This window comes from Desmodus rotundus, chromosome 6 (genome assembly GCF_022682495.2).
Source record: "Desmodus rotundus isolate HL8 chromosome 6, HLdesRot8A.1, whole genome shotgun sequence".
NCBI classification, from domain to species: domain Eukaryota; kingdom Metazoa; phylum Chordata; class Mammalia; order Chiroptera; family Phyllostomidae; genus Desmodus; species Desmodus rotundus.
Genome location: NC_071392.1, coordinates 154014734 through 154028469, shown reverse-complemented (window position 1 = coordinate 154028469; position 13736 = coordinate 154014734). Strand labels below are relative to the sequence as shown.

The 13736-nt window shown below is 42.5% G+C and overlaps 1 protein-coding gene across 2 annotated transcripts in view; it reads right to left on the bottom strand.

Annotated features, from left to right (window-relative positions):
• RANBP17 (RAN binding protein 17) overlaps positions 1-13736 on the bottom strand; it is a 232708-nt gene that overhangs the window by 77599 nt on the left and 141373 nt on the right. For both annotated transcript variants that reach the window (XM_053927056.1, XM_024577058.3), the window contains 3 exons: positions 12863-12943; positions 3713-3776; positions 3515-3623 (listed from right to left, as the gene is read on the bottom strand). In XM_053927056.1, coding sequence (XP_053783031.1) covers positions 3515-3623; positions 3713-3776; positions 12863-12943 — 254 coding nt within the window. The remainder of the gene's footprint in view (positions 1-3514; positions 3624-3712; positions 3777-12862; positions 12944-13736) is intronic.

The window sequence follows — 13736 nt, the reverse complement described above, 5'->3', positions numbered from 1 at the left end:
ACCCTAGGAAGGGCTAACGAGCAGGCACATGTGGTCGCCCACCCATTCTTTCTGCATGTGAGCTATCTCGCGAAGGGAATTTTTTTGCACTTATTTTTATAATTTCTTAGAATACAAAAAAATACATTGCTAACACGAAACACCTTCATTCTGATCACGAAATGCTTTCAATTCGTTTATTTCATCTAGTTTAGACCAGGAACGATTTGATAAAATCATACAACTGCTTATTGCCAAAAACCTCCCCATTTCCATCTGAAATACTACCTGGGGCACAGAGCATCTAATTAAATCCATACAAAGCAAACTAGTGACTAGAAACTGAAGTGCATTTTGAAGTAACATCAATTAATGTGACACCCAATTTCTAACCACTCCACTGTGCAAGCCTTATGCACAAAACACATTCAATTTAGTTTGTAGGATTCCATTAGAATATGTTTCATATTGCAACCCAAGAATCACATGTAGTGGTTTGCTAGCAGTTTGGTTAGGTGTTTTTTCTAGTTTATTCTCACCAAAAAGGAAAAACAAAAAAAAATCAGTGTTATAAAAAGTTCCTCCTCAAATTCGTTGTTAAACTTGAGAAGGATTCTCATGACCTGATATTTCTCCTCCTTTCATTTAGTGCATGGGTCTGTGCGTCTCTTGGCCAGAGCACTACTCCTCTTTCCCGGTTTCCATGACAGTGAACACCCAATGGAAAACCACAAAGCCGTCTGTGCGGGGATTCTGACAGCCACGCGCTAGTCAGCCTAGTGTGTGAGACAAGACTTCAAATAATAGAGCCGTGTTCAACAACACTCAACAAATGATCGTCTCTGGAGCAGCAACGCTTTTTCTGTCCAACGGAAAAGAACCAACGACTAATCCAGCACGGGAGTGGCCACGTGTAGCTCATCCCATGTGAAAGTAATCAGCCATCTGATTAGTTCCGTCTTGGAGAGGCCAATCGGCAAAGCTACTCCCAGAGGGAACCTGGCAGGCAGAGCTGATGCCAGGAGCCACAATGATGGCATCCTGGTCACAGTGTACTTGGGTGTCACACTTTCAACTAATATTTACTGAGTCTTTACAACGTAGAGACCCCGAGACTGGTGCTAGAAACCAGGAAACAGAGTCCGTCTGGTGGGGGGCTCAGCGTATTCTGGGAAGAAGAGCCCCTATGGTTCCTGATGAGGGAAAGGCCTCGTAATATTTATCACATAATATTGTAGCACTCGATGCGTACAATACACATTATTTCAAGAAATAAAAAACACTGACACATAAGGAAAGAACTTCTTTTCAAACAGTGCAAAATTTCTGTGAGTGCGGCTGCTAGTTGTTTCCATTTTATCTGTACACACTCAATCCAATTTCCTCATCTTTAGTGCCCACCACGTGCCAGGCACTTCCGCACAGCCTATCTTTCCTATTTCTCACAAGGTACCTAAAACGTGCTTGCAACGTGACAGATACTTACTTTAGAAAAAAACTAACTAAAAATCAATTTATATTTTATGTTGTTATGGGTTAAATAATTCATAGAAACTGGCGAAAGCTAAGAAAGCCCCAATAGTTACTCAAATTCATATATTTTTACTCCAGTTTCTCATCCCTCACAGTCAACACCGAGCAATACTAAACCGAAGTCGTCCTCACGAGGGTGGCACGTGGGGCAGGGTGTCTCTGGGCAGCACCGTGCCTGTCCACTATGGCGCCAGGCTAAGCCAGCTGCGCTGTGGGCGCTGGGGGTGCCGTCCTGTCCTGAAGCCTCTACAGGTGTATGGGGGCTCTTCTGTCCAGGAGGACCTCATGGAAGAGGATCTAGGCCCATCCCAGTCCCAAGGATGAGCGTGACACGAACCCATCCCTAGGCAATCTCTTCCAGCCTGTTCTCGTTAACTTTGGTCTCCCCATTTCCTTCGCTCTGTGTGACAGTGTCACTCCAAGAGCACGTTCAAGGCTTGGGAAAGAATCAGGTCTAGGCAAGGGCTTCACGGTCTTCTTTAATGCTCGGACCATGGGAAAGCGAGAGGGCAAGCTCCCTAAGGGCAGGGGCCAGCCTGGCAAGGTCCGTGTGGTGCCCTCTGAGCTCAGCAGCGTGTGCTCTCGAAATAAGGACAAAACACCCGGCCTGCTCCTCTTCTCTTCCAGGCAGCAGCCAAGGCGTGACACAGGTCAGTGTGCAGTACGCAGAGCTGCCACTCAGGCCGGGTTCCCGCTTGCCTAAGGGAGCAGATGATTGGGTTTTGCATGCCTGGTTTACACTCTTCAAATATTTATAGACAGCTCTCTCTGCCGCAAGCCCGAGTTGTCACTTAGCCAAGTTATACATGCACGGTTCTTTTAATCTTTCCTTAGAAATCAATCCTGCCCGGCTCCTTAATCATTCTACTTGCACTTCTCTCAACTTTTGGCTGTTTGTCTTTCTGGTAATTTATTCTTTGGAAACGCATAAAAATAATACAGGTGTGGAGCAGACAGGGGCTTGCTCACCTTCCCCATTACAAGGTTCAGTGCCTTTTATGTGCAAAATAAGATTATTCATCCTCTTTCCTTTTGTATGATCATGTTTTAAAAAATTCATATTTAAGTTGATGGGTCAATCAATACTTCGCAGGAGAAAGGAAGAAAAAGAGTATCATCAGCATTATATTCTCCAAGGACGATATGGTCACTGAGCAAACGCTCTCATGTGTCTATAAAACGCGGTGAACAGCGGGAATCCAGAGTCACATGGTCACAGACAGGCTGCCGTACCCACCCCAAGGTACTGCCTCCCTGTGGATACTGCCAGCTAACTTCAGCTTTCAGTGAAAAAAACAAACACAAATTAATCTCTCCCACTGCAAAAGGAGTACATGAAAGAAAGCTTCAAGTATTCTCAGACATGAGGAAATGTTATCTATGGTCCACCACTCAAAGACAATATTTAACATTTTTGAAGAACTTCATGTAAGCCCGTTTTTGGTATACAGCCCCCTCAGGCCCCAAGAAACATGGTCACACCATTTGCACAGTTTAACACCTTGCTTTTTCCACCATTATAACACAAAACTTCATGTCTGCGCTGCCTTCACATTGGAAATTTTAATGACCATATATTATTCCATCAAGTAAGTAGATGTACCTAATTTTATAATTCCCTGTGTTAGACATTGCCATTATTTCCATTTGTTTCTATAGTCAATGGCATTATAAAGAAAATCTATGTGTAAGCCTTTTCTGTATTTAAGATTATTCCTAGATTCATAGCACTAAAATTGAGATACCAAAGGATACCCAGAAAACAAGTTTAGAAGAAGTAGGGAATTAACGCAAGTACCATTTGAAGTGAAAAACACCATCGCGAGCAGGAAGATTTGTCTTTTGGCTCTGAGGTCAACAGGTGAATGCTCACATGTCAGAAAGCTGCTGGACGTGGCAAAGACCAGTAAGGCCACTGCGGTCCTCACTAGTCTTTCACTTCGTTATTCACACAAGTGTGCGGTTAATCCCTCCTTAAGTAAGCGTCAGTTCTTACCCTTACCTAGCTCTACCATGAGAAGGCGAGTGAGGGCCGTGTAGAAGGTCGTTCGGCACCTGAAGTCACTGAGACCGTAACTGTTGCTGATGCCCAGGAAGGGGAAGTGCTCGCTCTGAAAGCAGAAGAGCACCCGAGGTTACACGAGCTTTACCCGCGTTGCCTGGGAAAGTCCGGTCATTGATTGAAGGCAGTGAGACTTACCGTGTGATTTTTCAGCATGAATTTCACAGCATCTATCTTCACAAGTTTTTTTAAAAGGATATAGGTAATAGAAGTTAAGGAATCCATGGGAATGTAATTGTCTTATCAATAGGTAATAAACCACATGATAACACTGAGTTATAATGGCACCAATTTCTATTTATGAAGAATAAATATTATTTCTAAAGAATATTCCTATAGAAATGTCCTTCATAGTACTAAGAATGATAATCTATTATTAACCAGTGCAATTACTTTTCCTATCTTATACATATTCTCATTATGGAAAGAAAGAATGAATTTTATAATTAAGACAAAACTTCTTTACTATTAAAACCTTCATAGTGGAAAATTAAAATGACCTTTTTTTACATTTTGGGTGTCATGTGATAATGTCTTTTCACTTAATATTATTTCATAATAAAATAATTATAAAAGACCCATAATACGCTATCAAGACAGAAAAATTTTCAACTCTAAGAAACAATGAGTTCAGTTAGAACCCTAAGGAAATTCTGCGTTAGGTGAAGGGGATCGGACCCGGATCCGGGGGACGTGGTGGACTGCGTGTCCTCCAGCATCACAGGAGAGGCTCAGCAGACCAAACGTTTCTCAGGAACCTCCTGGGTGCAAGGCATTCCATGTTTGTTAACTCACAATCACACTGTTCAACACGATCTATTATTTCTGATCTGCAGATAAAACAGGCACAGAGAAATTAGGCTTCTTGCCCAGGGTCGCACAGCCGTGGATGCGCAGTGCTGGGATTTGAACTGAAGTCGGACCCCATGGATCGCACTCCTCCTGTGCTGCACTGTGGCCCGAACAGCTCAGCTGAAAACGAGAACAGAGCTAAAAAATCATGACCGCGATCACGGGTCTAAATGATTTCTGGTTAATGCTGTCATCAAAGAAGGGCTGCCGTAGGCTCTAAGAACATCGACTTAGGATACAAACACCCTCGTCTTTTACTTCGCCCCAGCTAAGGGTCTCCTGCTGCAGCCAGGGTCTCTCTCGGCCGTTCCCTGCACACTTACTCACGCCCTTCTTGCTGACTGTAAGAACCTTACAGGGCACCACTCGGGTTCCAGCGCAACACGGACTCCTTTGCTTACCTCATCTCCAAATACAGAACTCTGCGAACTGCCTGTGCATGGGGGTGTGGAAGCCTAACTCCCGTCGTCACTGAGGTGCGATGCCACAGAGTAGGAAGCATGCTGGAACACGGGTCAGGAGGCCTGGGCTTTTGGCCTGCAACACCAGTCAATCAGCCGGCTGAGTCGACCCCTAAGCTCTGCCACTCGGAGCCTTCGTTCCCCAGACCCAACGAGTGCGGGTGAAACCTAGCCTCAGGCGACTGGTCTCTCAGAACTGTTGTGAGGGTCAGGTGACAAAAATGTCCTCGTCCATTGTAAGCCGGGGAAGAGGACACACAGACGCAGACACTGACACACACGGAACGTTTATTATGTGCCAGGTGTGTTCTCACAGTCCCACGGGATCGGGGGCATCACTTCCATTCACCAGATGGGGGAAGAAACACACAAACCCTCAATGAAACTGTCGGTACAAAACAATCAGAAGGACTGAGACCCAGGCCCCTCGGACTCTAACGCCAGCACATGCGGCTCACCTCCACGCCAGACTGGAAGCTTTCTGGGGCCAGGGCCGATCTGTGCGTTTCCCTCTCCGCACTGTGCTCAGGGGGAGCTCGGTGAGCTGTGAGTTTCTGGCGGGCTGCAGGGCAACAAGACCAGGGCTAACAGGTATCAGGTCCTGCCCTGCCTACAAAGATGCAGATTTGATGATTTTCCCAGTGAAAATCACTGAGCAGAACAACTGCCACTCAAACCTCGCTCAGGTTAACAGGGCGGGGATCAATAAACTAAGAAATACCTTGAGTCATTACCAAATACAATTCTCTTAGAATTGCAAAGTTAAAGTGACAGGGTCTATGGGTAACAAGAATGCTGCCATTAACAGGAATCTTCCTGTCAGCGCTGCTAACAAACAGCAAGTCATGTTTTGACAATAAGAATATTTATGGCAGCAATAAACAGAACGTTCACAGGAAGTCTCATCTGCCAAAGACACGCTTTCTGCAGAGCTGTATCTGTGCACTTTGTACCAAGGCCAGCCTCCATGCCTTTTCATTACACTCTAAAGAAAAAAATAATTAAGAATACATAGTTTTTCAATAAAGAAAAAAATGAGAGTTCATCTGAATATTTATCTTCCCTTATAGGAATTCAATTCAAAGCCAGCTAGGGTCCTTGAGAGGGTCTGTACTGTTGTTTTTTAAAAGGCAAATGGATAATGATTTTATGACCTTTTGTACTTTTATCTTATTCTTCCCTAAAAGACTAGGGTTCTTATGAATGGTACCACTTCATCTGGCAGGAGTGTTTTAGCTGGGTGGTATCCTGAACAGCTCGTAACAGAAAAACGTGGTAATGGTGTTTGACAGTAACAGCAACGGCGGCAGGAGTCGAGAGCAGCGAGCGAGAAAATTCAGAGGGGGCGGCACACGGGACATGCAAATGGTAAAACCGAGACTCAGATCTGACTCTGCCTGACTGTAAAGGTGAAGTATGGGCTCTTTCTCTAGGTCACATCGCACCATTTGATCTCACAGAGGCCAGTGGTTCTGCGCCACACCACTGACGCTGGGACTCGGTCCCACAAGGAAGCTGCTCTTTCAGGAGGGAACCCATTCACGAAAGAACTTTTGTCACACTCGGGACTGAGCTAACCCACAGCCTGGCTAATACTCCCTCACTAAACAAAATTCCCAGAGAACTCCTCTCTGTGTCCACGTGGTTACGAACACACTGAGGAAGGGGAGGATGGTCTGCTTGATGGCCAACACGACAGATGGAGAAGAGCAAGACAAGCTGAGAAACGGGTGCATCTTAAAGGTGGTCGCACATTTTGAAAATCTGTATCCTTTGAAGAGGAGGATAACTACATTGAGCATTAACTGGTTTCTTAAATCACAGGGGGACCACACGCTTTATTGGACTAGCTGACGGGGCAGTAGCACCAAGCACAGCTTCAGTTCATGGCATCAAGCCTCTACTGAGTGTCTCCCATATTTCATCAGACCTACAATACCACGGATTCTAAAAACCATTATTTATTTTATGTGCTACTAAGACAGAAAAGGTACTTAAAAATATCATAGATTGTAAGACATCTTATTTAGGGAAGAGTTAAAATGTGAAGAAATGTCTGTTTGAGAACCTAAGGAGTAGTGCAGTAAATATATGGTACTTACTAAATACAAGAGGAAGGACGATGGTACTGATCGAGGCAAGAATTTTAAAGCCATACGTGTTTACAAGTAGTTTTTGCAGACAGAATTAGACCCCGATGATAAAGGAAGTTCACGAATTAGACAGTGGCACGTCGGAAATTACCGTGGATAGACGACAGACGCAAGGTACAGTTACTGAGCTATTAGCTCAGCTACTTCACAAACGGAATTATGCCAGTAAGTCCTACTAGACTAAAAAATCCAAATAGGTACAAGCGAAACGAAGCCTCTTACAGGACACTAACGATCACTTACAGGAACAGGAGTTACAGTCTCGGTCATTCAACGAGAGGGACACAACAGGTTCAAACGCCCACCACGTGAAGTTCTGAAACCCCAGAGGGGAAAAAAAGAGCCCTAATCTCGAACAACTTACAACCTAATCGGAGGGAGGACTAGCCACTACCAAACCATATCATATCCACCCTCCGATATGTGAACTAAGTGTTCAGGAACATTAAGACAATTAAAGATGACAGGAACAAAAGGGAAGGGCTTAATTTAGGAAGCACCTACTTACATGACAGGGTCAGTGGTACCAGGTACTTTATTTGTGTTAGATAACACAAATATGTTGTTATGTATTTATTATTTTATAAAAATCCTAAAAGGGAGATAATATTCCCTTTCTACTGATGAGGAAACTGAGCTTCCGAGAAATCACATGACTTGTTCGTGTTTTCAGTTAGCACAGTTACTAAGGATCATAACTATTTCAAGGTGGCTTTGCTAAGTCTTCAGCAAGACCTCAAGGAAAAATTTTTTAAAAAGAGATCAAATTGAGTTACAATGGGTCAAATGACGAGAACAGCGTACGTGGTGATTTGGTGAAAGGTCACGAAGGGTGTCAAGGGGAAGGTAAAATAAATTTCCTTGGCCCAAGGAAAAGTATGAAGTACAAATTGTGGTTGAGTGGTGGATCAGAAATTAGTTACAGGAACTCAGTAAGTCAAGTACCGTTAAAGGACTCAAGTTCAAATCAATAATTTTACTTTGACCTGAGAAGCAAGCAGAAGGAATTCTGGGCTTTTGGGAAGAGACATGATCAGACTAAAACAACACTCAAGGACGGTAATCTTGGGAGGCAGGAATTTAAGGAACTGAGTGAAGGTCTGAACAGCAGGCTACAGAAGGGTAGAAAGGGTTCTCGCACTGGATTCTAGTATAAAAACAAAGAGAGCAGATAAATTATGGGATGCCTTTTCCATAGGTGATAGAGACAGAAAAGAGAAAAATAAATCAACATTTCTTTTGATGAGAAATGTTAACAGAAGTATGCCTGAGGGGTGTGTGCTGAAGCTGGTTTTATTTAACATTCTCAAAACCATCTGGAGATGGTGGGATTCATCGAAATAAAGCAATACATTTTAATACTGTTTCACCAAAGCAGAATTGCTACTATTTATTACTAAATACTTCCTGTAACAGACATACCCACTTTTATTTCCATTCTGCACCCTTATTTCATTCTAGACCTTTGTTTCATTTCTTGTCCTCCACTCTCTCCTGACACCACCTCCTTCGGGATTCATACCCAGCAGTGAGAAGATCAGCCACAGGGTAAGGATGGCTGGTTTGCATATAACTCGCATGCTTAACGGCTCGTATATAAGCTATGTCTAAATGACCTTGAATAAAAAACACTCCCTCAAAGACAGCACATCAAAAATGTCACATACCCATTTTATGTTTAGTGGGTAGATTTTCAGAAATTTTTTATGTAATTTGTTTAAGTTTTTTAAAAAGAAACTGTTAATAATACAATGTTCTTGGAGCTCTCAGTAGAAATACGGGAAAGGAAGTCTGGAGTCAGGACCAATGCTAGGAAGGCAGGACCTGTGTCTCATTTGTCCTTTTGCCCCGCACCGAGCCAATGCTTAATTAATGTTTGTTGAATTGAAAGAGGCCAGTATGAGAAAGTAAATCATTCAGATGAGTATGAAATTAAATTTTTAAATCATTACTTTATTCTTACTCAGTGTTAAATTTAAATGAGGATGCAATTCTAGTTATCGCACTTGAACCAGCAAGCACGAAAGACCGATGCAGCTGGAAGGGGCTTGGGGTGGAAAAAGCAAACCATCAGGGCGGTCAAGTAGCTAGAACAGGAAATGAGACTCCCTGGCTCGCAAACATGAACACCACTGAAATAAACAAATAGATAAACAGGTCTATGATGCGCGTGGACAGAAATTATATTCAGAAATCCTGGTGTACAAGAACTGAGGCAGTGTCAAAGTCTTGGAGAGTTAGTCTGAAGCCAAATGAAAGGGATTACCGCTCCACGTGACAGATAACCGGGGCGCTCGAGCACAGGGCCTTGCGCTTGCCTCCACGCCCCGCTGCTGAGGCCCTGACATTCTAAACAGCCTGGCGACACGGCCCCTCACGTGTTCATTTGGTAGTGGGCCCTGCACATTATGTAGGTGGAATTCACGTAAAACTCTCTTATAGGGTCTGTTGTAAAAAGCTAAAGATATTTTGGGGTTTTCTTAAACCTTTGAGGATGATGTAATAAGGGCAGCTACCAACAGAGGGCCTAATGGAAAATAAAAGTCCTTTCTCTTTATTATCTATCTGAAACCCATGCTACTGCTGAACATTTGAGCAAAAAACCAAACTGCAGTAGAGATACTCATCAGTTATTTTTCAAAGGAAAAAATTTGAAATAACAATAAGCGAACAAAATTTTGGATGAAATGTAAGCCTTTCTTCCCTCTTTCTCAGCATTCAACATCAGTTTGACCTATGTTATTGCTCTGTCTGCCCGTATTTTCTCCAGTTTTCCCAGCAGCTTCCTTGTTATAATCATCTGAACAATTTCATCCTCTTCCAGTTAGAAAGACACTGGAACTGCTGATGGGAAAACATTTTGAAAAGCAGAAAGAAGCCTGAACCTGACTGTGGAGGCCACCCCAGGACACGGCCGTCTCAACTCTGGGCGCATGAGAAGAAGCTACGTGGAATCTGGAAGCCCTGAAATTTTGTCTTGGGTATTTAAAGAATACATTGAAAAGTTACTCAGATGTATTTGCTAAAGAGATTTTATATGCCCCGTGTAATGTATTTGATTGGAAAACAAACCTCTCAAAAAAGGCCTCTGGATTTTAAAGTTACAGTAGTCTCAACAATTTGGAAAACCTCAAAGGTGATAAACAGAAACCCTGGGGTAAAATGCAACGGGCTCGCCCTCAAGTGAAAACCCAGGGACTTCTCCTCCTGGCAGCCTCCTCACACACGCATTATGTAGTTAGGGAGCTCGACCGCAGGCAGTTCTCAAAGTATAGTCCCTGAGCCGCCAGCGTCACCTGAGACTTGCTGAAAATGCCAATACTCAGGGCTCAGCCAGCACCTCCTAACACCTGCATTCTGGAGGGGGGGCCTGGCCATTAGAGTTCTAACAAGCGCTCAGGTGATTCTAGGTTACTACAGTCTGAGACAGCTAGCTGCCTTGGGGCAGGTGAACACAGGCTTTCTTACATGCCCTAAAAGTGAGAATCTTTTGGGATTTCCATTTCCAAACAAGGGGTCAGATACAAGGACACAAAAGTTCAGAGACTGACTTTGCGGACCATAAACACTGAGTAAGATTCACCACAAAGAAATAAAAACAGAAAAAACCTAAAAGTATCTGAAAACATGCATTATAAAGTCATAGGGAACATTTAAAAACTTTATGGTAAAACAACATGCTTTTCATTTGTTACTCACATTTCATATTTTAAGTACACTTATTTTAAATATTAATATAGAAACATTCCCATTAGTAGGGGGTCAATCAGTGATGACTTTTATCCTGCATAACTCTTTCTATTTCTGAAGAATATCATCTTATTTTTAACATAGAAATAATGTATTGCTTTAAAACCAGGACTTAAAAATACATCACAGTGCAGAAATCGATTGGAAACAACGAAACATGCATTAGGTACCCAGCAACTGCACTGAAACAGACTCACCACTCACATATTCCATTATGTAAATGAATTCAAAGATACTTCATGACTGATCAGCTGGAAGGGACATAATGATTTATAATTCAAATAACTGAGCACTGAAATCAAATTGAGCTAATATATATTTCTAAATATGCAAACCTGAAATAATTGTTAAAAAATATAAATCAATGTACCCACGTTGAAACCATTCATATTCCTTAGTTTAAAATGTTATAACGTTTAAACTTTTATCTAATAAGTTTTCTGAAAATATGATTTTTTTATTAACTTCATGAAGTGCTCAAAAGCAATAAGCAGCTTGTAAAATAAAAGGTTCTAATTTTAGAACTAAAGAATATATACAAATATAAGGTGATAGGAAAAGAATCTTAAGAGCAGAAACAAATAAATTAGGCAGTATGCAAATTACACTAAAAAGAGTACGAATCAAATTAATTCTGCATTAGATTTCGATCTCAGCCTAAGAAGTAGGGCGACCCTAAACAACAGAAACGTGCTATAAGGTAGCGCAGGCCTCCCTCCAGGTGGCCCGCCCTCAGAGGAACTCGGCTGACGCGGCCAGCGTTTGCAACACTAGGAAGTACTTATGAACCACTTCATATGTTAGAAATAAAGAGCACTTCAGCATTATTATTTAAAAAATACAGGTTCGGTGTTTCTTTAATAAGAAAAAACACACATCTTAAAAAGCCGAAATGACCACTGGAATTGGGCTGTGCATCACTTTCCAGTAAAAAGGAAAAGCAGCCTGGACAGGTGTAATTTATCATTTTTCTGATTTAATATCAAAGAAATATATTAAAATAATAAAAAGAATCCTGAAATCCTCAAAATTTGTAGTGATAAATAGCCCTCCCTGACTTTATTGCATTACACCTTCTAACAGAAATATTGCACGGTGGATTTTGCCAGACAAGGACGATTATTTTCCAATAAAAAGTTGCATATTAAATTCCAGCACAAAAGTGGGTGTCTAATACTTTGGAAATCTTTTATGGTTTGCCAAGGAACACAATTTTAAAGTTAACTAATACAAACATATTCAGGAAGTGAACCTACACTAAAAATTTCGCTCCAATGCCACCCATTTTCAGAATGTTACCTCCATATTAAAACATGAATGAATCTCGCTGTTTAATTAAGCCAACGCTTGTTTTTCACAACTTCCCCATGTTGGACAGGTAACATAGGAAAGACGAACCACATGCTTCTCTCTCATCGGTAGGAACACGACAGCATTACCGATTACAACCTATTAGGAAAAGAAGGTCCCGGGTTTAGATCTGGAAAATCTGCTCAGGAGAGAAAGCCCCCGGGGAATCTACAGCAAATAGTATGCTGATCTGGGGGCCGAAAATCAAAACAGTGTTCAGAACCTTACCATTTTCTGCCTATTCCTTTGTGCCTCTTCACTAAGGAAAGTAATACTCTTTTCAACTGAACAATGCTGAATATGTGTCTACTCTTAGGAACTCAGTCTTGATAAGGTAGCATTTTTAGAGCATTTTGACCTTCTTAGAATTAGTTACATGCTTTCTTTCAAAACAAGAGCTTCCGGACAATCATGTAAAGTCATGGGCAAAAACACATGTGGCCGCACACTTTCACACATAACAACTTATTAACCTGGGTCTGTATAAAGCAGAACTTCAGTTAGGAGTCTATACATCCATCCACATTCATTGTGACTCTGAATATAGGACAGTATGAAGCTAATGTAAATCTTTCAAAAACATGCATTTACAGATAAGGCTAAATCAAAGGCTTTTCATTTTTTTAAAAAACTTGCAAAAACGATAAGGAGAACACCTAGCCAACAGCACACACTCGTTAGGCTGTGTGTACAGATGATCAGACACACAGCAGAAAGGATATCCAACAGAGAGGTCACTCAGGAACTGGAGAGTCCTTGAGATCACAGGCTCGCATCGTCCCCAGTATTTAAGGTTTGTCACGCTGCACCAGAAAAAGAAGTTTGTAATTGTCAGTCAGGTACTAGCTTGTACAGGGGGAACACGGAAATACCCACGCATGCGTGGAAGTCAGAAGGCCTCCATCACAAAATACCAGTGGAACAGTTTTTACTTTATTCTTTTGATACAACACATTGAAAATTATAAGCAATCGATGTACGATGGACACTACCCTCCAAATGGTGTATAATTCTGTAAATTTAGTTTTGCAAATTAGAAAGCTGCCTAAGTGTTTTACAGGAGACACATGAAGCCTGCATCTAAACACGTACTTGGGAAGGCAGCAAGACTTACAAAGGAAGTCAGAGGGAGAGAGGTTCACGGTCACCACCAAGAAACGAACCGCCAACCTTGCTGCTCCAGACTCGCTTCTTACGATCATGACTGTTTATCTGGCTTTTACTCTGTGAGCAAGACAGCGCCACTCCTGTGGCACACAGACATGGGGACACCGCGTGGAGGTAGACCGGGGTCGGGTAAGTGCGCAAAGTCATGTTTCTGAGCGGACACTAGCGGTTTCTGCGGGCACTCTAAGGTAACTCCGCTTCCATGACCGTGTCCCGACCGCCATCAGTCCCGACCGCCATCTGTCCCTCCTGCGGCCAACGCCTGCCCCGCGATGAGGCAGGCAGACCTCTCTCAGTGATCCCAAGGTGCAATAATCTCTTCCCCTGCTCTTCAAAGTGGGGTATTTTCTCTTTAATTAAAAGACATACCGCCCAGGGAACCTGAAGAGTCAAGTCTGCACACTTTCTAACCTCACGTTTTGGTGTTGC